Source organism: Cyprinodon variegatus, unplaced genomic scaffold, assembly GCF_000732505.1.
Source record: "Cyprinodon variegatus isolate N-32 unplaced genomic scaffold, C_variegatus-1.0 Scaffold443, whole genome shotgun sequence".
Classification (NCBI taxonomy): Eukaryota; Metazoa; Chordata; class Actinopteri; order Cyprinodontiformes; family Cyprinodontidae; genus Cyprinodon; species Cyprinodon variegatus.
This window is the reverse complement of record NW_015150896.1, coordinates 154,050-177,717: the sequence shown is the minus strand read 5'-3', so window position 1 is coordinate 177,717 and position 23,668 is coordinate 154,050. Positions and strand designations below refer to the sequence as shown.

The following is a 23,668-nucleotide window of genomic DNA, read 5'->3' as shown; positions in this document are numbered from 1 at the left end:
CTCAATGCAGAAAGTATAACAGCCAAAATAGCTTAATCCCAGTTTATAACAAAAAAAATAAATAAATAAATAAAAATTTTAAGATCACAGCAATTCTTGGCCCTTAGTATCTATTAAAGACATAACAAATTGGTTCTGGTGAAGTTTCAGTCCTTTACTGCACAGAACAAAGAGGAAACATGGGGATCAGAAAAGCCTCCCAGTCGGCCCCAGAAGGTCAGAGAAGGACCACAGTGGTAAATAATGTTGATCCACTTATTATGTATATAGTAGGCTGGTAATAGTTAGATATGCTTGACTAATTAAAAAGAAATCGAACCAAGTCTTTAGTCAGTCATTTACTAGCTAGTCTTTGCATTTCTAAAACATTATTCATAATTTCCACAAAATCTAAACAGTTGTTAGGAAAGAGGATTTTTTTTGTTTTGTTTCCATTAATAGAAGGGTACTTAAAATAAATTTACCAAACCACAAATTTAAACCAAGGCTGTAATAGAGCCAGGATTTCAGTTTATATCACTACAGTACAGGTGAAAACAACCAAAACTGGAAGAGTTAAAGAACCATCCAGCTACAGAGAGGAAGCACTTCAGAAAAATCCTCTTTTACGATGATAAATGCATGTTTAAAATATATTAAAGAGCTATTAATCAAACTGTGTTTACCTCAGAATTGGGATATAATGATGTCAGGTACTGAAGCAGAGTTCACCACACCAGGGTGATTCTCCAACTATCAAAGAATTTATGAACCAGGCAGAAATAAGAAAAAAACTTTCTTACAAAGATATTTTGACAGATAAATTACTATCTATATTATAAAAAACATGGTTTCATATCAAGTATTTTTGCTTTATGTCATTTAGACAGTCTTTGGACTCTCAGTCCTGCCTAAGAATGAAAATAAATTTGATTCAACAGTAATTGAATTGATAAATATCACAGAAATTCCTTATTTTAATTGAAAAATATGTGCTAAAAAGATATATTAGTATTTAAGTCCACTTTCCCTTGGAATCCGTGACATTTCCACCACAAAATGTAGCTTCTTACTTTTTTTATTAATCTGTGTCTGTTTAAAACCCCATTAGGTGCCACTTGTCAGCAGCAATAGCTCCATGGAAGTGTAAAGTTTTGCAAAACCAGGAGTAGGTTTACTGGTTGTCATTTCCAACATCTCATATTTCCTTTGTACAAATAATGAGAAATTACAGCTTTATATAGTGCATGTTGTGTATATTTCATGCAAAATCTAAAACAGAGATTAACATTTTAATATGCCATGAATTTTTTAAAGAAATGCTAAATACGGTAATTTCCACACCAATCACTTCCGTCACTGTATATACTATTTATGTAACTTCATGGCAACCACTATCAGTAAATATTTCTACACATTGTGATGAAGTAGTGCACACATGTCACTATCAAATTTCCCAAATGCAATCTGGAAAAACCCCAAAGTGTTTCCAAATAAGACAAGAGACACCTCTAAAAACGATTGCTGTATCTGCCCTGCAGGTCTCCTCCCAATGTGATGTGAAGCAGGTGGCATCCAGAACCCTAACATCATGTGTAAAACAATTACAGGACCCTGTAATCTGAAAATGGACACCCATCCAATCAATTACTGGAAGCAACCTATGACCTATGGATCCAAAAACACAACCCAGCTAGCCTAAACAATCAACCTTCAACCAAGTCGAAACACATAAAATCAAAACAATGCAGTAAAAACAAATTATCTCTTGAATTCACTTCTTCAATTTGCCACAAAATTAGGAAATATCTAATCCCTCCCTATTTGCTAAAGATAAACCAAAAAAATTAACTGTAATGTGACTTCATCCTACAGAGAAAGCACATTTTATATACACATCATTTTAGTTAAATAATCTGAGTTTGTGTTTTTGGCAACATTGTATTCCTCCTCCTTAAGAGGAATTTGTGTGGTACTACAGAGTGTTAAAGTATCTGAGCACTAACATCTGCAGCATCGGTCAGAGTGATGAAGCATGTGTGCTCCAACTGAAAGCAGAAACCCCAATAAAGCCACAACTACACAAAGCCAGACTCCAGCTGAGGTATTACGGTGCTGGCTATGCCCTGTGACAGGCCACATTATTATTTATGCACGCTCATAAAGGGAGAGGGTAAACTCTTCATAAATCACACAGGCCTGAGAGGGCTTTGAGAAAGATGAGGGGAGGGAGAGAGAGTGGAAGGTGACGGGAAGCAGGGAGGGAAACGAAAAAAGAAAAAAAAACAGTTTGTGGGTGACAAGGGAGCTCCAGGCCTCATATTTCCCAGGTCAGCAACAGGAATATCAAAACCAGCTCGTTCATCATTCCTACAGTGAAAACACATCAGTGTTGTTTACACTGGTTGCTGCTCCACATCTGTGGAAACACACATGTTCACACAACATACAGCGGAGCGAGCGGTCCCTGTGCGCACCCAGGAACTCCTAACCCCTCTCATGAATGTGCACGGCAGCTACATATACACACAAGCACTGAAAGAAATATGACATGCTGCAAATCTCTTCCCCAAAAGTCACAGCTAGAGCCCAATAATCAGCTTTCCCTTCCCTGTGGCCATCGCACTGCCACCTGCTCCTTCCCTGGCTCCCTCCCTTCTCTCAGGATTTGACGGAGAAATAGAAGTAGTGATTAACTCGGAGCTGAGAGGCTGCCGCCCTCTCACCTGTGGCTCTCCCTGCACAGCCTGCTCCTCCTCCTCCTCTTCACATTTCCATCCGCCTTCCCTTGACATTACACCTCCTTTTATTCTCCCTCTGCCAGCACACATCTTTAAAAACATAGCATGGATAACTAAAGAAATCCATTCATTTGCTTTGGCCTTTTTATCTCGATGCACATTTACACTTACAAAGACATTATGCAACAAAGGCAATCAATCAAAGGTACATCCATAAATGGAAAAGACGATGTCACAACCTCGCTATGCTTGTCCAAGTATTAATGTGAAGTCAATGACTATCTAATAAAGCATGCCTGACCAGGCGGAGAATAAAAACATAAAAAAATTGCAGGTGAGTTTCTTTTTTTCCTCTCCTTTAAACACCTTCAGGCTGTGAGTGATGTTGGTTCTCCATGGCAACCGGAGGTACTAAATGTCAGCAGCAAAAAGGCTTGTATATCTGCATCGGCAAGCTCAGCTGAAAAGCAGGAGAATACGGTTAAAATGTCACCTAGATGCAAAGCGATGGATTTTAGTCAAATGTGGGAGTTCATTTGATTTGTTTTATTCAAATCCAAAGGGAAATAAAAAAAAATAAGGTTTTATTTCTAACAAGTTATTAATAGCTATAGGTTTACGGAAATGCAAACATTTGGTTCATTTCACTGTTTCACCTTTAAAGAACAGATTATCCTAAAAGAAACTGACATAAAAGATGTACCTCATTAGTAGAGGTGTCTATGTGTAGCTCAGTGCTGCAACTAACGATAATTTTTTTTTGAGGAATCGATTGATAATTGGATAGCAAAAAGGTTCTTTAAAGAAGATATTTTACTAAATAAAACCAGGTGAAACTAAAACTTTTCCACTTGAGGAGTTCTGGATGGAGCATGTTGATGGACGTAAACAAATTTTTTTCTTTAATGCAAAATGCTTATATTTTTTTCACAAATTTGGTACAATGACTGCTTTAAGTTAGTCGCTCTATCAGCTAAATGCATGTTTTACAGTCTCTATACTCCTCAATTAATGGATTACTAAATTATTTTAAGCTTACTTCAATAACTGATTAATCGTGATTAACCTGATTCATTTTTTCAGTCCTAGTATAGTTCAAATTATATATAAAAACAGTGCGATAAGACGAATGTATTAAAATAGTTAATCTGCTAGCAGACATTTACTACTACCAAAGGACATTACAAACCTGCTAAGACAACTAGTGTTGATGCCATTTTTTGGACCCGATACAGATACCTGATACCTGGCTGTGCAATATTGGTCAATACCAAACCGATAGCATTTGTTTGAAATTGACGTGTGAGTGTGTATATATGAAGAACTACATAATAATTGGATGTAAAATAATAGCCATCATGGCTTTGTGAAGCAGGAAAAATACTGTTTCCATCATTTTAGTGCAGTATCGGGGCCCCGTCCAATACTGGTATCGGTGCAACAATAAAGACAACCCAGGTTTTAAAATCTAAAATCTGCTCAGTCTGCAATGAGGAATTCTGGTTCTTTCTATAAAATTAATATCTGCCAGCAGAAAATTGCTGTTGGATATAAATCTCCATACCACTTTCTACAACTTTAACATTAATGCTCTGTATGCAAATGTCGGTCAACTTTTTCATGGCTCCTAGAAAAATCATTTAGAGTCTAAAATGTATTTTTGGCTCAAACCCTAAAACTTAATCCAAACTTAAATCTTTAGCATAGACAGTCAAACAATGTGAACAAACCAACTGGTCGTGTGCAGAAAACAACTAAAACAAATCCCTTTGGCCAAGTTCCAACAGAAATGGGAAATATTTTAACACAATAGGTGGGAGATAGACTGAGCTTCCTATATGACCACATCTGTCACTTTTTCTCTCCATATATGTCAAATTTAAATACACTAATAATGTGAGGGACGTATCGAGAGCCATTACCGTCCACAGAACTCCATTCATTAGGCCAATCAGTTCGGTGATGAGGCTGAGAGGCAACAAAATTGAATGATAATGCCAACAATAAATGTGTGTATATGAATTAAAGTGTGCCTTTGTGAGCAGTACAATGGAAACAGATGTGGCTTCAGCTGTGCGATTGTGCCGGGAATCATTAAATATTTAACCGAAATGAGCTGGATTTGGGATTTGCAAGCATTTATCTTCCGGTTGATGGAAAAGTACACACTGTGATACACAAATAAGCACGACAGGGAGTGTGACTCTGTGCTGATTTGAGTCATTAGCAGTTAGCTCGAGCTGAGGGAGAAGCTTTCAACGAGCCCCAATATGAAAGCACCTATATACCCTACACTGGGGTAACGCTAAGGAGGGAAACAGATGGTGAAAGGGCGGCAGGTTCAGAGAGAAGATCTGCTTTAAACAAATTGATCTCTAATAGATCATTAGTTCGATGTGATTAGCTGCTCTGCGGGTCGCTCCCACAAAATCAAAACTAACTGAAGAAGCTAATCTTGTCAAGAACACAAGCTGGAGCTGCAGAGTAAAAATCGTTTGAGTGTGTTTATTTAAAATCTCTTATAATCAAACGACTTATTACTTATAAAATAAACCAACTTAAAGTAGAATATATTGGTTAAGTGGAAGGAAATTAAGGTTTTTAAAGCAGTGAAAATGTAACAGAGCTCTGCTCAGCAGTCATCCAGGAACAGAAGGAAAGAAAAAAAAAGTGTGGCCCATTTTTCACCTTAACTGATTGGACTGGATATGAAAGGATGAATCAGAGCAGCAGGCAGGATGCCCATGGCAGATCTGGGGGGTAGGTCTTCAAAATAAGCCACATTTCTAGTTTGACTTAGCTACACTGGTGGGGGGAAACAGTAAGCGAAAAATAAAAGGCATTCATGGAGGAAAACATGTTTAAGGCAATTAATTAAGAGTTTGGCAAAGTTTTACTTCGCAATCGAAAAGCCCTAAACATACAGCCAAATCAACAATTAAAAAGTTCAGATCCCTTACAATGGCCTAGTCACAGTTTAAACTAAAATTGGAAAAGACTTGTAAGTTGATCTGCCTTTTTTTTTTTTTTTTTAAGAAAAAAAAACATGAATCTTTATTCAGTTCTAAATGTATATTACATCTACTGCTGCAGTAGGAACGTTGGCTCAATGAGGCTAAGGACAAATGGACCCTCCTCCTTTCTTTATCTGCAAATTAAACACAATTTTCTTCTACTTCACAATTACACATTTCCTTGTTTCAATTTAGTAATTTAGTATTTGATATTCCAGGAAAAAACATTAAAGTCTGCAGCCTTAGCGTTCCACCAGATGAAAAGGTTCAAAAGATGTGACCCTAATAAGATCTCCTGATCTGCATTGGACTGCATGCAATGAAAAGTATCGTCCATATCCTCTAGTTTACTTGGCATATGGACAATGAACCTAAAAAAAAAAAAAAAAAAAGACTTTTTGGCCCAAGCAAGCCACCCCCCAGGTCTCTCCTGCTGGATCACAGCAGGCACAGGAAGGTCAGGTCACATTCTGACCGTCTCGCTCCATTAGAAGCTAATAGCTGGTGAGATTGTGACACTTAGGGCAACACAGAGTGGGCAGCGCTTTGCGGCGGTACCCAAAAAGAAAAAAAAGAAAAAAAAACATCAGAGGATGAGGACCTAAAATCACAGACAGGGTCGCACAAATTTATGCAGAGGAAACTGAAACTAGCCTTATCCTGACTGAAACCAGGGCTTTTGCTTCACTGAACTGACAAATCACATTGGAGGGGTGCCATTATTCAAAGTCAAAAGGTAGAGCGACGGATCATGTAAAGAAATTAAAATCCTAAGTGCAACTTTATGAGAAAAACCAACATGCATGGAGTTAAATGAAAAGCAGGCTGGCACGGCGAGAATCTCTTCTCCTTAAGCCTTCATTGAGTTCGCTGAATGTAATTACAATCAAAGCGGGTTTAGCTGAAAGTGTGTCTGAGAGCAGCTGAGTGCATGGGGGGCTATAGTTAATTGAATATAATCAGATGGAGAGCTGTTGTGGAGCTCAGATGGGAGGGCTGCATCAAGGTCGACCTGATGAGATTTGATCGAATCAGCTTAAGGGACCAGATCCCGTCAGGCGAACCTCTCCAATCGGATCCGATCAGATCCGCAGGGGGTTTATGTATCCGGGAAAATCCGACGAAACTAAAATAGTCATCGTTCATGATAAAGAAAAAGACAAACCTCCAGATTTGTTATGAATATTCAAATGTGTCGTATGGATCATAATGTCAACGCAGAGTGGGTATAGATTCTGATTACGCTGCCACTTGTGTCACATTTTTTAATCAGTGCACTCGAGCCTCGCGGTCCCGCTCATCACCGGCCATTCAAGCACATGTGCTGAGCTGTGGGACCATTCAGACGCCAGTCAAACCGCGGAGTGATTGAGAAGGAGAGAGGGAGGCGGCGGCGTAGCGGCGAGATGTCACAGAGCATCGAAGGCTAATCAAGCATGTCTGAGCCTCGCAATCACCTCCCATTCAGCAAACTTTTTCCCTGCAGCAGGTTAGCACATTTAAGTAATGCTTTATTGTTGCCTGTCTGGAGGGGGGGGTGACATTTGACTTGTAATTAATGACTTCAGACAAAATTCACCTGCAGCTGCTGGAAACGAAGTATTAAAAAAAAAATAAAGGATTTGATTTTTCTTTTGATTTCAAGAGCAGAAAGGTTAGAATTAATTTACACCCCATGGATTTTTTATTTAATCTAAAACTTTATATGCTAATGAATCATAGATCCACAGCAGCAACAGGATAAATAACCTAAAAAAAAAAACATAGCACTTCTTTAAGTCACCTCGCTTTTTATTTTTATATTTTTAATTTTTTTCAGCAATCCTTGCAACAGAGTGGAGCTGTAGACATTTCAAGAAGTCTTCTGGGATGTGAACATTTCCATTCGTGAACCAGAGGGAACCACTGGAGGTTCACGGATGCCTTGTAGGTTCTGTGATTAAAAGGCTAATTAAAAGGAGTCGGAAAATTATTCCAGGGTTTTTAATATCAAATTTCCCAGGGCATTACATTTTATTTGCCTGCTCCGGAGTGCAGGGGGGGGGGGGTCAGTTTAAATTTTTTTTTTTTTAATAATCATGATTTCTTTATGTTTTATTAACTAAAATATTTGACAGTTTGGAATTTTATGGTCAATATTACCTAAATATTAAACCCATAAGAATAGAAAGAGACAGGTTGATTTACTAAATGATTTATACAACAAACTGTTTACGTTACCTAAAAGTAAAATATTTAAAACAGCACTTTTCATGCAGAACTTAAGTATTTTTACGCTAAATCTTTTAACACAAATGACGTTTAGGAACAATAGTGCTTTAAAAACCTATAAAACCAAGTAAAACATCAGTATCACAGCAAAAAAGACTGTTGGAGAATAAGGTGATAAATGATGTGTTTTGAATTCCCAAACTACAATACAGCAGCTTTAAGAGCAAATTAAAATGCTGTTTAAGATCTTGATGACCTCTTAATAAATCAAAACAAACCAAAAGGCTGAATTATTCCCTAGTGTCGATATCAGAAGCACCTTAGAAGTGAGGAGAAAAAGGTTAGAGATCCAACTCTCCTCTTTGGTGGAAAATCAAGGTCCTAGCCTCTGGAGGAAGAGTGGGGAGGTTTAGAATCCATGCTTGAGGTCCAGTTTGAAGTTTTTACAGTTAATGAAGATTTAAAGAGCAATGCCAGCTAATGGTGGTGGTCAATTTAATGTCTTGTGCTGCTTTGTGTAATAAAGCTAAATTGGAAACTACTTAAAGAGCAAATTGCAGGTAAAAATGTTGGCAAAATACAAACTCTTGTCTAATGGATCATATTTGAAAAGTTTATTCAGGATTTGAAGTGTCTTGGCCACCATAAGGATTTAAATTTACCATAAAATGTGACATTTCTTAGAGTGTTTCTAAAAAAGTGTCATTTGCAATCATGCAGGGGAGTCAAATAGTCAGCGCTGCTTCAGCTCTGTGTGGAGACTAGGTAGATATCTGTGCCCGTCTTTGATACAGAAGTAGCATTTTCCTCACAAAAAACAAACCAATAAGCCACAATAGTTCATAAATATGTACATCTTGGTTTTTAAAACTGATTCCTTTCTAAACACTGCTAAAAGTGGGGCTTTAACCTGAAATCTGCTCTTTAGAAGCAACAGAGCCTACTGAACTCACAATTCCTTCGCTTGATTGGCCAGCAACCAGACCTGACCTAACCCCCTAAGATAAGCTGAAGGCCTGTTATGACTGAACGCCTCAGCAAAGCCTCAGACTGATGGCCTCCATCATGTGGCAGACTGATGAAGCAATAGGAGCTCAGACCTGACATGAATATGCAGTACACCAACAAACACCCAGATGCCATTTCATTAAAAAGAAAACAATAATTTTTTTTGCTTTAAGCCTGATCTTCAAAATTAAATGAAAGTCTTAAAATATTCCACTGTGAGCATTAAAACCAGGTAATGAGTTTCACTGTAAAGTAAAAGCAGTAATAACTAGTAGATCTACTACAGTATATATAGGATTTTTAACGACTCCACAGAAACCATGGTGGAGGCTTTTCTTCCTAAAGAAATGTCAGAATTACATTGTAGGTCAATGGTTAAAAAAGACCAACACAGGGAACATAATGACTCATTTTCCTTGAGTTTGGATTTTCGTTTGTTTCTTGGTGGAGGTTGGTGTACAGCACATAGGCATCTATATTGTTGTGGAGAAGCAGGAATAATAGGATATATAGAGCCAGAACAGTTTATTTTTTTTCTTAAGTTTTCAAATGAGAACTTCAAGTTAGGCTACATTAATTGGAGATAAGGGCACTCTGTACTGTACATTTTGTTATGAACGACGGTACCACCGAGCTGAAGAGATGGACCCAGGGTTGACTGATGAAGCAAAGCAAATGAGGGTGCTTTTTCCCTAAGCTTCTGAAAGCTCCATAAACTGGCTGTCTGCTCTGTTTCCTGTTTGTCCTGCCCTGATTAGCTTCCTCTGAGCTCATTTCACCCTGTTTAATTACATTCCTAATTAACACAATAAACTTCATGAAGGAATTTCATGTTAAAAGTTTTGGTATCTACTGTAACCTTTTACCTTAAAAGGTTTAACAGTGAGTTCTTAGTATTGATGTATTTATTTCTGTTTACTTCCTGTTCAGCCTCATGAGGCGTCTTTACTTGCCTCATTTTATCAGGAAGGTTTTTTTTTCTTTTTAGTGCAGGAGGTAGCAGTAATGCATACAACTGCTTAGATTTGAATTTGTGGTGTACAAGGTATGTTTTTTCTTCTTAGAAAGAATAATATACATCTCTATTGTTACCAGTAGCCATTTATCCCGGTCTGGCGGTGGCCATTATGTCTAGGGCTGAAACAATTAATCAAATTAACCGATTATTGAAATAATCGTCATGTAATTTAGTTATCGATCAATTGTTAACTGGAGTATAGAGACTCTTAGCACCCACTTAGCACAGTAATTATACCAAGATTGCAAAATATTTTGCATTTTAAGATTCAAAAAAACTTTTTCGTTGATCAATAGGCTCTATCCAGAACTCCAAGTTGAAAAGTTTTAGCTTCACCTGGTTTGATTTCATAAAGTCTTCTTTAAAGAACTTCTGGCTATTTGATTATTAATCAATTGATCCAAAACTATGTTAGGCCTGATTAAATGTAAAGTCAAATAAAGAAATGGCTTGAATTAAAGAATGATAGATATACTGTAGATAGGTTTTTTAAGGCAGACGATGGTTTGACAGTAGAGAGGCTCTGATTTTTTGTTTTTATTTTATATGATAAAAATGACACAAACGTTTCACGACTCATTTTGAACAAAACAAATAAAACATCTATAAAAAAATTAAACAAAACATTTGCATGATGCAAAAATAAAAAAAAATCAGCCAAAAATATCAGCCGGCCGATTCATTGAACTAGTAGAAATTAAATGCAAAAAGAACCATGTGGGTATCAAATCTGAGTCTTTTAAACCAAATCAACACATTGAAACAGACACATTTTTTGTTCTTTGCATAAAATATAACTTACTTAGTAACCTAATTGAAATTAGAGCTGGAGGAGTCATGAAGAACTCACTAATTCATTCCCTCTTTGCTTCTCTCCACCATTAAAGCACCTGATGGGGGTCAGCTGCTTTAACCAATATACGTCCAGCTGCCATTTAGAGCTGCAGGGCAAACATAGAACAGTGCTGCATCAAAGTGGAGGACGCTATCATAATAGACTCAGCAGTGACCTGGAGGGGTCTATCTACAGTGCGCTCTTTTGTGTGGTCACACCTAAAGCAGCAACCTTTGTCTTCTCCACATTAATCAGATTGATATTAATATTCATAAGCAGGCTGGTGGCCTGTGTCTGCAGACGGGGGGTTAACGAACACTTTGTCCGTGCACGTGTGCATGCATGTCGAAGATGCGGGGGGGCCGAGCTGTAATCAAATCACAACCTCCCCCTCATCTCCGCCCTCATCAACCACCAGTGGCGCCTCCTTGCGTACACACCAACGCGCCGCCCTGCGGGCTGCCACTGCGGTTCAGCACAGACGCCGCGGACAGCTGAAATGTGTCTGTGCGCTGAATAATAGTCGAGGGTTTTCCCTCTCACATAAAGAGGTCCGGACTCACGGCAATGCCGAGCACCAGGAGTACAAATAACTAACCATTATCTCTCATTAGCATCCGTGGCTAACACAGGGCCCACACTGTGTGGCAGAGGGCCCTCACGCTGGGACCACTCCTGTTTGATTGATGGTGAAACAGCACCGGCCGCAATAATGTGACCGAAAAAAAAAAAAAGAAAAGGGCTAACGATACATCCGCTGGATGAGGCGAGGTAATAAAATTGTAGCCAAACAAAAGGAAGTGGGGCTATCAACAATGCCAGGCACAGCTCATTAATCTAGGAGAGCTGAAGCTGTTTGGAGGCCTGGAGATAAGTCCAATGACTGGCACGTCATGAAGATCGCAGAAGCTTGTCCTCTTTCAGCTGCTATCGCTTCATCAGCTGCTAAAACAAAAGAGATGAAATGAGAGAGCAGAATAAAGGAGATGGAGAGGGGGGGGAATCAAGGCTCAATATAGGTTCATGGCATCCAAACTTTCATTTTGTAACATAATATTAAACCACAACGACAAAGATATAATTCAAGCTTTTGTTTCTAATCTTGATTTAGCCTCAAAAATAAAAAATAAAATCTAATCCCTTGGAAATTGGAATAATCCAAATAACAAAAAAAACTATGAAAAGAATGTCATGGTGCACAGAGTTAAAAGTATGACTGCTAACTTAACAGTTACCCAGCAGTCGGTCCTTCACAATAAATCACTAAAGGTCGCTGTTAAAAAGGCTCATAGTTCACAGAATGGATTACTTAAGTTAATCATGAAAGGTTTAGTGCAGGCATCCTGAAAGTTGGTCCTCGAGGGCCACTGTCCTGCAGGTTTTAGAGGTTTCCCTGCTTTAGCACAGCTCAGTCTGATGATTGCAGTTCAGCAAAAGCCTGTTAATCAGTTTTCAATTCAAATCAGCTGTTCTGAAGCAAGGAAACCTCTAAACCCTGCAGGACAGTGGCCCTCCAGGACCGACTTTAGGGATGTCTGGTTTAGTGGTGGTAGAATAAAAGTGCATTAAAATGATTGCAAAACAAAAACAAAGCTGTGAGCCAATGATCAGATGTTGAGGACTAAGTTGAACTTTTAATTTACTGAAGTGAAGGTTTTTATTAACTTGAAAAACTTATTGAAAAAAGATTTGAATAAAAGCAAGAGAGCAACTTTATTGCCCTCGTTGGTATAAAAATCAATACAGAGCAGAATAAAAAAGAACACAACCTGTTTAATTCCCTTTGTAGCCTTCTGCTGCTGAACATTTCCCCCTGACCATGATCACCAAAGTTGCCAACAAATTACTTGTATTTAAACAGAAGTTATGTTTTTTTGGCATCTTTAATACTTTGCTGTTATAGAGAAACCAGCAGAGTCTTAGACTTAAAAGATGCTTCAGCAGGTTTGTAGAGGCTCTCTGCTTTTGGAAGCTGCCACTTTGCAGCACAGCTTGCATAAAGGCTTATCCACAGCTTTTCCTGTTAAGTCGTCTTTGCAGCAAAAACGCCAAACAATACTTTTGTCTCCCAGCTACGGAGGGTCACAAAGCCTCTTCTGTGGAGTTTTAAACTTGCAGCACCAGCTGAAGGTTTTGACTCTGAGCCATCATAGTTTAGGGGATTCTCTAAAAGGGACTGGGAGGACTGTGTCATTACAGTTGATGTATTGATTCTGATGAAAATAAGTCCTCAAAAATTGAAAATATTTGCATCAAAGTGCATCATTTCCAAACCCAAAACAGAGATGCACTTGCAACAACATACATAGGTTTAGTCAAAACTATAATCACTTAAAAAAAAGCAAATCCTAAACATGCGAGTCATGCCTCCCCATTGGTCTGAAAAATAAACAATCAAACCTCTGGCTCCACAGCACAAAGGGATGTTAATCCTACCGGAGCTGCATTATAGCAGAACATAAAGCTTTTATACATTTATTATTTAAATTTGTCCTCTGTTTTTCCTTTCCGCGTAACCCTATATAGTGTATACAATCTAAAGCTACAATCTGCAGCATAAAACAAAAATGGTATCCTGGAATTGCACGGGTCTATTGAATTTTCCTTTTTCATTTGGCTTTCTTGTGACCGAGTGTTCATAATTCATTATTCATCTGGACTCCAAGCTTATGAATATGGATCGCAGGGAGTTTATTAGCACATCTCTGGAATATATTTTAATAAAATAGCAGAGAGGACCAAAATTACCTCACTGCCAAAATGAAACTGCAGTGAGAAAAGAAGCTCAGGGAGGGGGAAATCAGGAAATGAAATGCTTCTTTTTTTAATTCTTTTTTAACATCCTTACAAGTATTTCCAATAAAAACAAGACTTGGATTACAAGTTCCGTCCCTCTGCTGAGCTGAAACCAGAAATGAGGAGTCCATATAAATTTGCTGCAGGCTTTGAGCCCCTTCGCTAAAAAGATGCAGGATTTTACTCTTCAACAATAAAGCAGCATCACTTTCATCACAACAGCTACCATTTTGACAATAGTATCTCCATCCAGACTAAAATGTCTATCCATCAGCTGTCAAAACTGTTCTGCTCCTTACCTTTTCTCTGTCTTCCACCAGATCACCAAGCAGGTCGTCAATATCCAGGATCCCTCCATCTTCGTACTCCAAGTGGTGAATATTAACAGGAACCTCCCCATGTTGCTGGGGGAAAAAAAATCATATCCAGATTACTCGAAGAAAACTTCAACAAACAAAAACAAGGTACTTGCTAGATAAACAAATGATTGGTCTGCCTTTAATGAAATACAAAGGGAGCAGAAAAGAAACATATTTCAAGATGTAAACTCCTGACAGTATTAAAAGGTTATCTTGGGGCTATATTTTCACACAGATGGAGTATTTATTATAAATCCAGCAGGAAATGAAATGACTCAATTATTTCCATATATTCAAAAAAAGCATATCTTTTTCTGACCCTCTTTCTAATTTTCTTTACCACTATAATGTAACTAAGTGTGTGCGAGTGTGAGTTTGTGTTAACCAAATATTTCCGTATTTTAGTGTTTTGAATGTTTTTTTTTTATGGAAGAATCTGAAAGCCATTAGTCATTTTGACAGCTTAAAATTCACCCCCTGACCCCTCAGTAGGATATAGGGTAATAATACGCTTATTTAACCAGCTTTCCTCCGGCTGGATCAGAAAACCCCTCATTTGGTTAAATATTGACAGGTTTTAAAAGTTTCCCTGATGTTGTACTTCCCTGTCTCTGGTGTGGCGGCAGAGCATGCATTTAGCCTCCAGGACATAAAAACAATGACGAGAAGTCAAGACAAAAGCCTCTGCAGGAGTCCAAAATCATACATTTAATAACGCACAAGCAAATGAGGAATTCAGATCCAGGTGGAGCAGGAGGAATCTAATAGGGTTTTTGTCCAAGCAGAAAATAAATACTCATATTAATCTTGTTGATGTGAATTCTCCATTCAGCTTGCTGAGACTGGATACTAATTCAAATTAATGATTTATTTGGTTTAAGTATTTACATTAAAAAGTAATGTAAAGGGTAAAAGTAAGTTATGATGGATTTTTCTTTCTCTGCGTGTCAAAATTATATGGGAAGGTCAAGCACAACCTCTGTTCTACACTGAAAATAGTACTCATGTCTAACTGAAAAAAAACTGTACAGGTCCAATGTGGTGATGAGGAAAAATTGAAAATAAATAATGCTGCAAGTAAAGCAACTTGAGACAAGAAATAAATATAATGTATTAGCATTTTAGCGGTTCCCAGACGTCTCTGAGGTTGTAACAGGAATCTTTTGGACCTCAAGAGACACTCTCCCAGTTTTGGGGGTCATACCCTCAACTTCTCCGATTACCAGTGGGAACACTGAAACTTCAACTATCCTCAATGTCTCCATTTCCTCTTAAAGTTCCTGATATTTCTTCAACTTCTCTCATTTTGTCTTCTTTATGCTGCTGTCATCATGGATAATGTTATCCATCGCTACCTTCACTTTCTGTGGTTTGTCACCGGTTTGTTCAGGCTTTCCCTCCAAGTCAGGATAAGTTCAACCAGATATCAACCTTTTCATTCTTCACCCCTTTTGGCAAGCCTCTAGGACTCCTAACCTATACTTTCCATCTGCACCACAACCCCGAAAGCGCTCAAAATTCTCCTTTACACCCATGAACTTGGTAACTTTGCATGCTTAATCCACAGAGGTTAATATGTCACCCACCCCATGCAGCTTCTTTCACTCTCCTGAGAAGGCTTTCCATGAGTTTAATGGATGTCTGTACAGGATATATATTTTATAGTTGCATTTCTAACGATCAGACACTGGTCTTTGGTAAGTAGGTCTTGCTCATAATCTCCACCATCATTCATCCCAGAAGGCATTTCATTTGTTTGAGGTAAGGACTCTATGCAGGCCAAACCATCTCCTACATGTCATGAAGGATCTTGTTTTGTGCATGTCTCCTACAGTTGAACAGGTAAGGGTTATTTAAAACAAAAGTGGAACACTACACTCTACCTGCATCACGCAGTGTTTACAGAGAACTGTATCTACAGTGGTTATGGCACAGGATGGCGGTGGATACGAACATTCGGGTTATTTTGTTGTTCCCTGGGAAGAGGGGGTACATTCCTGCCCAATCCAACAGACAGCAAAAAAAAACTGAAGAAGGTTGAAGTTTTACCACACTGCAGTCAGAAATATGTTTACAGAATGACATTCAACAGAGAAGTTCATGAACAGAGTCGGCTTCTGCTTTTTTGTGAGCTGGTCTATAAAGGAAGAGGATGTTGTTTTGTTCTTTTAAATGTGGTGCGAAGAACTGATAGAAAGCAAAATTATAGGAGTCAATGTTGCCTTCATCAAATGGCTAGGAGAGGAACAACCACGCTCAGATCAACCAAAGTGGCCATCTTCAGCTGGTAGATTAATACCCAGCAGTATTGTAGCAAAACTAAAATAAAACACAAGTTTAGCTCAACTGATTAGTTTCAAGCAGCTCATTTATTACCACTCTCTGGATATTAAAAACATTATATGTTTACTTCCTTTTAACTGCGTCGAGCAATAACAAAAGGGGTTGTAGATAAAGTAGCACGCCTTGTTCGAAAAGGACTCAACATGTAGTATTTCTGCCCCGCCAGAAAAACAGGTCCAGTGACAGTCTGACTACATTCCTCCACTCCTAACAACAGTTACTGTGTTGTAGCAGTACGTAAGCATAAGGGAACATGTGCAGCTCTGGCAAAAAAAGTTTACACATAATCATAGGCATGTAGAAACATTAAATCTGGTATTTTCTATGCATTTCTGCTTTTTTTTTTTTTAGCAGAATGACAACAAAAACAATCTCATAATTTTTTAAAACAAGTATTACATTCAAAAATATTGATTTTATTGGGGTTGTTATTAAAATTAAACATAAAAGCAAACACATACAAACCTTTCCAGCCTACGGCAAAACAAAAGAACTTGCCAAACTTTCATTTTCTTAATTATTCTTAATGAACAGCTCAAATTTAACCTTAACAGCATTAAGCAGATATGTTTATGAAGTTTTCAGCCAAAGAGTAAGGCAGGAAGAGTTTTAATTGTGTTTCGGGATGGCAACATATCAAACAGCTAAAGTCTAGGAATGAGTGTGATTTTCGAGAAGAGGGACTTCACCAGATCACAGGATTAAAGCAGAAGATTAATGCCCGGGAGTTAATGAGGATCACCTCTGCAGGAGAGCAAACCCCTGATAAAGACTCGTTTCTCCATCTACCAGTGGATACATGACACTTTCCAGGCTAAATAAGCTGCATGGTGGAAAAAAAAAAAAAAAAAGTTCCTCTGAAGTTCCTCAGAGTGAATCCCTTGTAAATCCTTTACTATCCTTATAAAACAAACAACAAAAGGAGCTAAGATTCAGTCGAGCACAGAGGAGAATTACCGTGACGGTTAGAAGAGTAAACTCCCTGCAAATTACACTCTTAAGTCGCCCCAATCATTTAAAAGAAATAGCTCTCCTTCCTCTCCCACTCTCCCACCCACCGCTCATTCTGGGGAGTGAAAACGCGTCATTCCCCGAGAGAACGGTGAAGCGCTGGAGCGATTAGTGGAGCTAAATTCTGTGAAGCGGCGGTGCTATTTCACACTTTGATCCTCAGAAGAATGTGTCATTATGAAGCTGTAAGACTGCGGTGTGGGTTTAGCTGTGATAAAAAAAAAAAAAAAAAAATTCCTGTAACGAATATGGCGATGAGGACTGGATCTCAAGTTGGACAATTTGATGGTTGTGTGTTCAAAGAGAGAGGAAAAATACAGAGCTAATGAGAAGATGGCAGTTTGTGACGGTGTGATAAGCCCAACTTAGATTAAGATTATTATGACCTCCAGTTACCTCCAGTTACACCAGCTACTCCTGTAGATTATATGATATTTTCTTTGGCATTTTAAAACCGTATGTTAATTAACCTGGAGGTGAAAACCCACTGCATAGCTCACGGGTATCAGGAAGTATAAACCATTATCAGCAGACAGAAGAATAGTGCCATCTCCACAAAAAAATCTGCGTGAACACATCTGAAAGCCGATACAAGCATGCAGAGAACAAACAGCAGGCCGGAACGATTACATTAAACAACAAAAATGCATCCTACATAGCTGAGAGTTGACTAACAAACCCCACAACCCTCGACAACTGATCCCGTTCAGATTAGAGGAGGGAAAAAGGCTTTCAGCTTGTTCGGCAGGACGTAACCTGCGAGTCGTGTGTTAGAGGCTCACAACTCTTTGGATTCTACTGACTTTTTAGGCAAAAAGTTTAATACAGTATAGTACCCTAAAGTCACTGAGGCAAGAGACGAAAAATTACAGAGAAATTAGAACATCCCAACACTTTTTCTATTCTTAAAATGGCAAAGAGATTAAAATATTAAAAAGGCATATCCCATTTCAAACTTCACACATTTAGTTTTGTGGCTCCTGACTGGTGAACCCTGGAGAGCTCAAAAAAGGCCCTCAGAGAAAAAAAAATATAGAGGTTTCATTTATAATCAAACAGATTACTGTCAACAGGCCCAGATCTGACCGCCGAAGCAAGTTAATCAGAATGCAAGATGTAAAAGAGTCTCCATAAACCCTAACAATGTCATCTACCCCAGATATGCTATGAAAATGTTTGTCTTTGCTCTCTGCGCAAAACCAGGACTAATGGAATAATGTTATTTGGATAGACAGCTTTTTAACTGAATTATCTAGACAGTGGACACGTTTGGCACCAACAGAACAGCATTCTGGGAACATCACTTGGTGCCAACTGCGAGGCATAGAGGTGAAAATAGCATGCTTGGGGGTGCTTTGCTAAAGCAGAACCTGTTTATGTCACCATCAATTAATAAAACATGAATTATACCCTGAATCAGAAGGAACTAGATGGAAATATGAGGCCATGTGAAAAAGAATCTGAAACAGAAGTGGATCAATGTCAGTGAATGAGGTAAAGACACCAAGAATTGGCTGAGAATTAGGAAATGGACAATCCTGGGTCTTAATAACATGCCAGGAAACTAACAGAGCATTTTACTGCTGAATTTTAAAGTGATCCCAACTGTAAATCTTAGCATCTTAGGACTGAATCTTTCCATCTAATACAGCAAAGCAATAACATTAGAGAGCTATCACTATTTTGATGTGTGTAAAAGTATTTCTTCACATCAGACTCTATAATAAGCTATATTTTTCAATTCTGTTTTTTTTTTTCTTTCTCGAAATTGCAGCTGAACAGAAACATGAGATGTAGCTGAGAACACGTTTAAATAAACCGCTAATTAGGACGGTCTACATGACACTGTGGGAATGCTCAGTGGGACTCTGCAGAATGCACACCAGTGATTATACGCAGGTTTTTTTTCCCTCTCCTTTTCTGCTGTCAGCAAGTGGAGAAATCTGCAGTTAATGTCGGTGCTAAATGGGTTCTGCTAGCAGCTAATCTAGTCCCATCTATTTGGCCCTGGCTTTGAGAGCAGAGCTGGACACATGGATCTGCTGAGTCAGTGTCTTGCTTCGGCAGCTAATTAACATGCTTGGTGGAAAAAGCAATCAAGGTCCGGGCAGATTCTAATCACACGGTCGCATTTGGCCGTGCGCAGCGTGTGCACGGCAGCGTGTCGCACTCAGAGTCAACAGGGACCCTCTGGGCAAAGAGGGCTTGGCTGCTGCTGTCAGTGAAATAAACACTCAACAGCTCAGGGGAGAAAATCACTAAGAGGGATGAGCTCTGTGGTGATCCAGGTGTTGGTGTGGCCATCTACGCATCCGTCAAGCCATTCAATCGCTCTTTCAATCCAAACCCTTCTCAGAACCAGAACCTCCCCCGAGGGAGGCAGTATGGGCACACTGAGCGGGCACCAGCCAACCGATAAGAACGGGGGGCCTGTCACCAATCCTAATCCCCAATCACTCACAGGACAAAGCCTCCTGTCCACCGTGCACCTCTCCAGAGGTGGCCACATTGAAGACATCAAACAGTAAACTTCCACCTGCCTGCTGAGATATCAGGGCCTAGAGCGGGGGGGCTTTTGTACAAGTAGACAGCAGAATCTGCAGCCAGAACACCCCACATCCACATAGAGACACATACTAGCATGCTATCACGCACAGACAGCATGCACACAAGCTCCTGATTAATAAAAGACAAATGGTCAGACTGGCAGAATGATTAATGTAGGAGAGATCACAACATCAAGGAAACTGAAGAAGGGGTTGTCTGTCTTTGTGTGAATATAAACATATTATACAGATTAGTAATAACACTATGGCACTTCTAAATCCCTCACAATTTTACTTTAAATTTGTGGAAAATGTTTCTAAAGAGGATAGGCTTTAAAGAAACAAAAAAATGGCAAAGTAGAAGGAAGGAAAGAAGGAAGGTTACCAGGAGAAGAGGGGGGAAAGAAAGGAAGAATTGAAGCAAAGGAAGCGAGAAACAAGGAGGGGATCAAGTCTGAAAATATTCATATATTAGTGATCACTTTCTTTATACAGGCTTCTCTAGACTTGGAAAGTTTCCTGTAATAAATCTAAACTCTGCAGGAACCTTATGCTTAAAAAAAAATCTTAATTAAATTTCACAACAAGGAGGAAAACAAGGACAGATAAACCACATGCCCCATAACACTCCTAATCCCAATCAAAGGGAGAATAAAAAAGGCTGTGCAGCAGTTAAACAAATGGTGGAGAGTGGGTGGAGAGCATTATGACTCACCTTGGAGTGGAACAAAGAGAAAAGAGGTTTAATGTAACTGATTATTTGTCTGGAAACTAACTAGAAACCCTCTGCACACTAAAGCCGCACAAAGATACACAGAAACTTGAGCACAAACCTCAAATTTCACCGACTCAGAGACTTGTAATGATGTATGCCTTTAACTATTCATACTTTAACACTTCGCTCCATCATAAAAGCCACAACTTAAGAAAAACAACTAATTTTAAAATGCTTTCATGTATTCACTGAGAGAAATACAATCTAATAGCAAACAGTTTATACTTTTTGAAGCATATGGGAGTAAATCCAAAAATGCATTTTCTATATAAGTGGCAAAACAGTGACAGAAATGTGATAGGTAGAAGTATTTAGGAAGATAAAATACCAAAGTGAGTCCAGATCTAGATCTGATAGTCGTATGTGAGAACAGAGGCGTAGCCAGAAAATCCTAACAGGGGTGGCCAGTCAATAACCAATGTACATTGAGGGGGCCGAAAGGCACCAGAACCTCAGGGTCAATCTACACTGTTCCAAAAGGGAACTATCACAGCATTCATATTTTCTAAATAAAGAAAACTATAAAAACTATACTTTCCTGCAGACTTTGCTAACAAATAGACGCATATATTTAAACATCTATGCTGTTATATTGGACAAAATTCTTTCAGGTTTGAGTTCTGGGCAAACATATTTTACATTGTCATTACCATACCTACTTTTATCAATAATCATTCTGGAAAAATCTACTAATATCCACATTTAATGAAGTTTTAAGTTATTAATAAAGTAGTTATTTATCTATGATTTCACTGAAGATGACTTGCAGAGGCACATAAGTTTATCTTTACCCCAAATAATTCAAAATTCGGTTCAGAAAAGAGCATGAATTCTTTCGAATTGTTAGTATATTGATGTGCATAAACTAAGCACAGTGTTTCTGTTGTCAAGTAGTTGTTTATATATGAAAAATTTAAATGTTTAATAAGTTTGAACATTCCCCTTCAGAGTATTAGTGCTGCCACCGTCTGTGTTAGAGGGGTGATTGGCAAAGGGTGGCCATGACCAGCCCCGACCCCTCAATCTAGCTCCGCCCCTGTGTGAGAAACACCTGAACCATTATAGAAAATGAAAATTTTGAGATTTGGAAAAACTTTGCAGCAAAAATAAGAAAGTATGCTTATAAAACTAAAATCAAAATAAAAACTGTTTTTAAATTAAATAGTGCTTTAATAGAGTACCAGCTTAAAGGTGGACCCACATTTAGCAGTACATATTGCCAAATTTGGAGTATTTAAATTCTGATACAGCTTGTGTCTGCCTTCAAGTCTAAATCATTTATGGATTACTATAATAGTTTTTTGACAAAACCTAATTTGCTCTTATTTGAGAAGGAATTCTCTAAGTTTGTTAAATGGCCGGTTTCACCAAAGGTTAAACAGACTCACTTTAAAATCACTCACAATACTTACCCAGTGGCAGAATTTTTGCACAAAAGCTTTAAATTTGATTTAATATGCTGTGCCTTTTGTGAATGTCCGGATCAATCCCTTAATCATCTTTTTTATTTTCCTGTCCCTTTTGTTTTAAACTATGGAGAGACATCAAAAACTTATTTTCCCTTAAAATTGAGGACATCCAAGAAATAATCACCCACCTGTTGTATTATGTTGATGACCTTGATAGTAAAATTTCAGATATGGTTAATAATGTTTTCTTGCTTGTCAAATATCATATACATTGCTGTAAATTGAAAAGGTTCTACTCCTTGTTTCTTTTGTTTAAATATTGCTCTATATTTATTCATTGGCCTTATAGTTTATGTATCGGTTCTTGTTTTTAGCCCCATGTTCTATTTTTTTTCTACCTATGTTGTAATGTTTGTACCTCGACGAGTTTGTACACTATTGGTTTGTTATATAAATAAAGTAAAAAAAAAAAATGGTAATACAATCTTTTTAAAATTCCCACTAAAATAATTAATTAATATTATTTTTACTGGTTTGAATTTTACTTTTATAAAACAGTGAACTATAATTGGAATGTTACTAAATAGACTACATAAATCGACTTTATTTTCCTTATTTTTTAAAGTAACTCAGAAACCTAATCAAGGGTAGCAGCTAATGCTAGCTGATATTAGCTTAGCAGTTATGGATCATAACCGCAGCCGTTGGTATGTCACGTGACCCACCCACCTAGGTTAGGTATGAGAGGCGTTTGTTACAAAATGAAAGGCACGGCAGGAATGAAATAGTGTTAATTAAGCTAAAACACAACTATAATTATCTATTTATATATAAAAAAAGACATTAAATAAGTGTTTAAGTTTGTATTTCAAGAGGAAAAGAGCCTACCTTCTCTATAACTCTGCGGTATCTCCTGGTGGCTTGTTCGGTTAACTCCCGGACGGTCCATCCAGCTTTACAGGGAACCACCACAGCGGTGTCACCGAAAGTTACTGTAACTTTCATGCCAGCTTCGATTTAACAACTTTATTCCGAAAGAAAGGCAAAAAAACAAAACAACAGGATAAGAGAATAAATTAAATCCAAGTTTGACAGGAGCTGTCGCTGCTCCCCGTGTCAAAGGAAGGCACCTGTCCGTCGAAACCGGAGCAACAGGTGTCTCAGGTCGGAGTGAAATCACGATGAACGGAAGTTTCCTGACGTTACCGACTTATTCTGCTCAACAAAATCCCAGAAAACATTTTTTTTAATAACTGAGCTTAGAGAAAGCGGCCTTTATGGCTGCAAAGGGGGAGTTTTTGTCATGCTGAGCCGACTGCTGATCCACCCAAACAAAACAAAGTGAGACTGGAAAAACCCGGAAGAAATCACGGTAGCACTGGACAGGAAAGGAGAGCTCACGCGCCCTGACACGACCCTTAATTACCACAGATCCATGCAATATATCAGAGGATTATTGGAAAAATTTTGTTATTTCTGCAACCTAAGAGAAATATACGGAAGAGGATTAGAGCCATTGACAAAATAAAAAAGTTAACTGATTTTTTAATTTTATTTCAGTTTAATATGGGGAAAAAGTCAGAATTCTGAGATTAAAGTCAGAATTCTGACTTTAATCTCAGA

General features: G+C 38.3%; 1 protein-coding gene across 2 annotated transcripts in view; it reads right to left on the bottom strand.

The window, feature by feature from the left end:
• The window catches only part of LOC107093738 (partitioning defective 3 homolog B-like), a 172,336-nt gene extending 148,950 nt beyond the window's left edge, over window positions 1–23,386 (bottom strand). For both annotated transcript variants that reach the window (XM_015388979.1, XM_015388980.1), the window contains exons 1-2: window positions 22,934–23,386; window positions 13,902–14,006 (exon numbers count right to left, since the gene is read on the bottom strand). In XM_015388979.1, the coding sequence (XP_015244465.1) occupies window positions 13,902–14,006; window positions 22,934–23,050 (222 nt within the window). In that variant the 5' untranslated portion in view covers window positions 23,051–23,386. The remainder of the gene's footprint in view (window positions 1–13,901; window positions 14,007–22,933) is intronic.
• Between the last annotated feature and the right edge of the window lie 282 nt (window positions 23,387–23,668).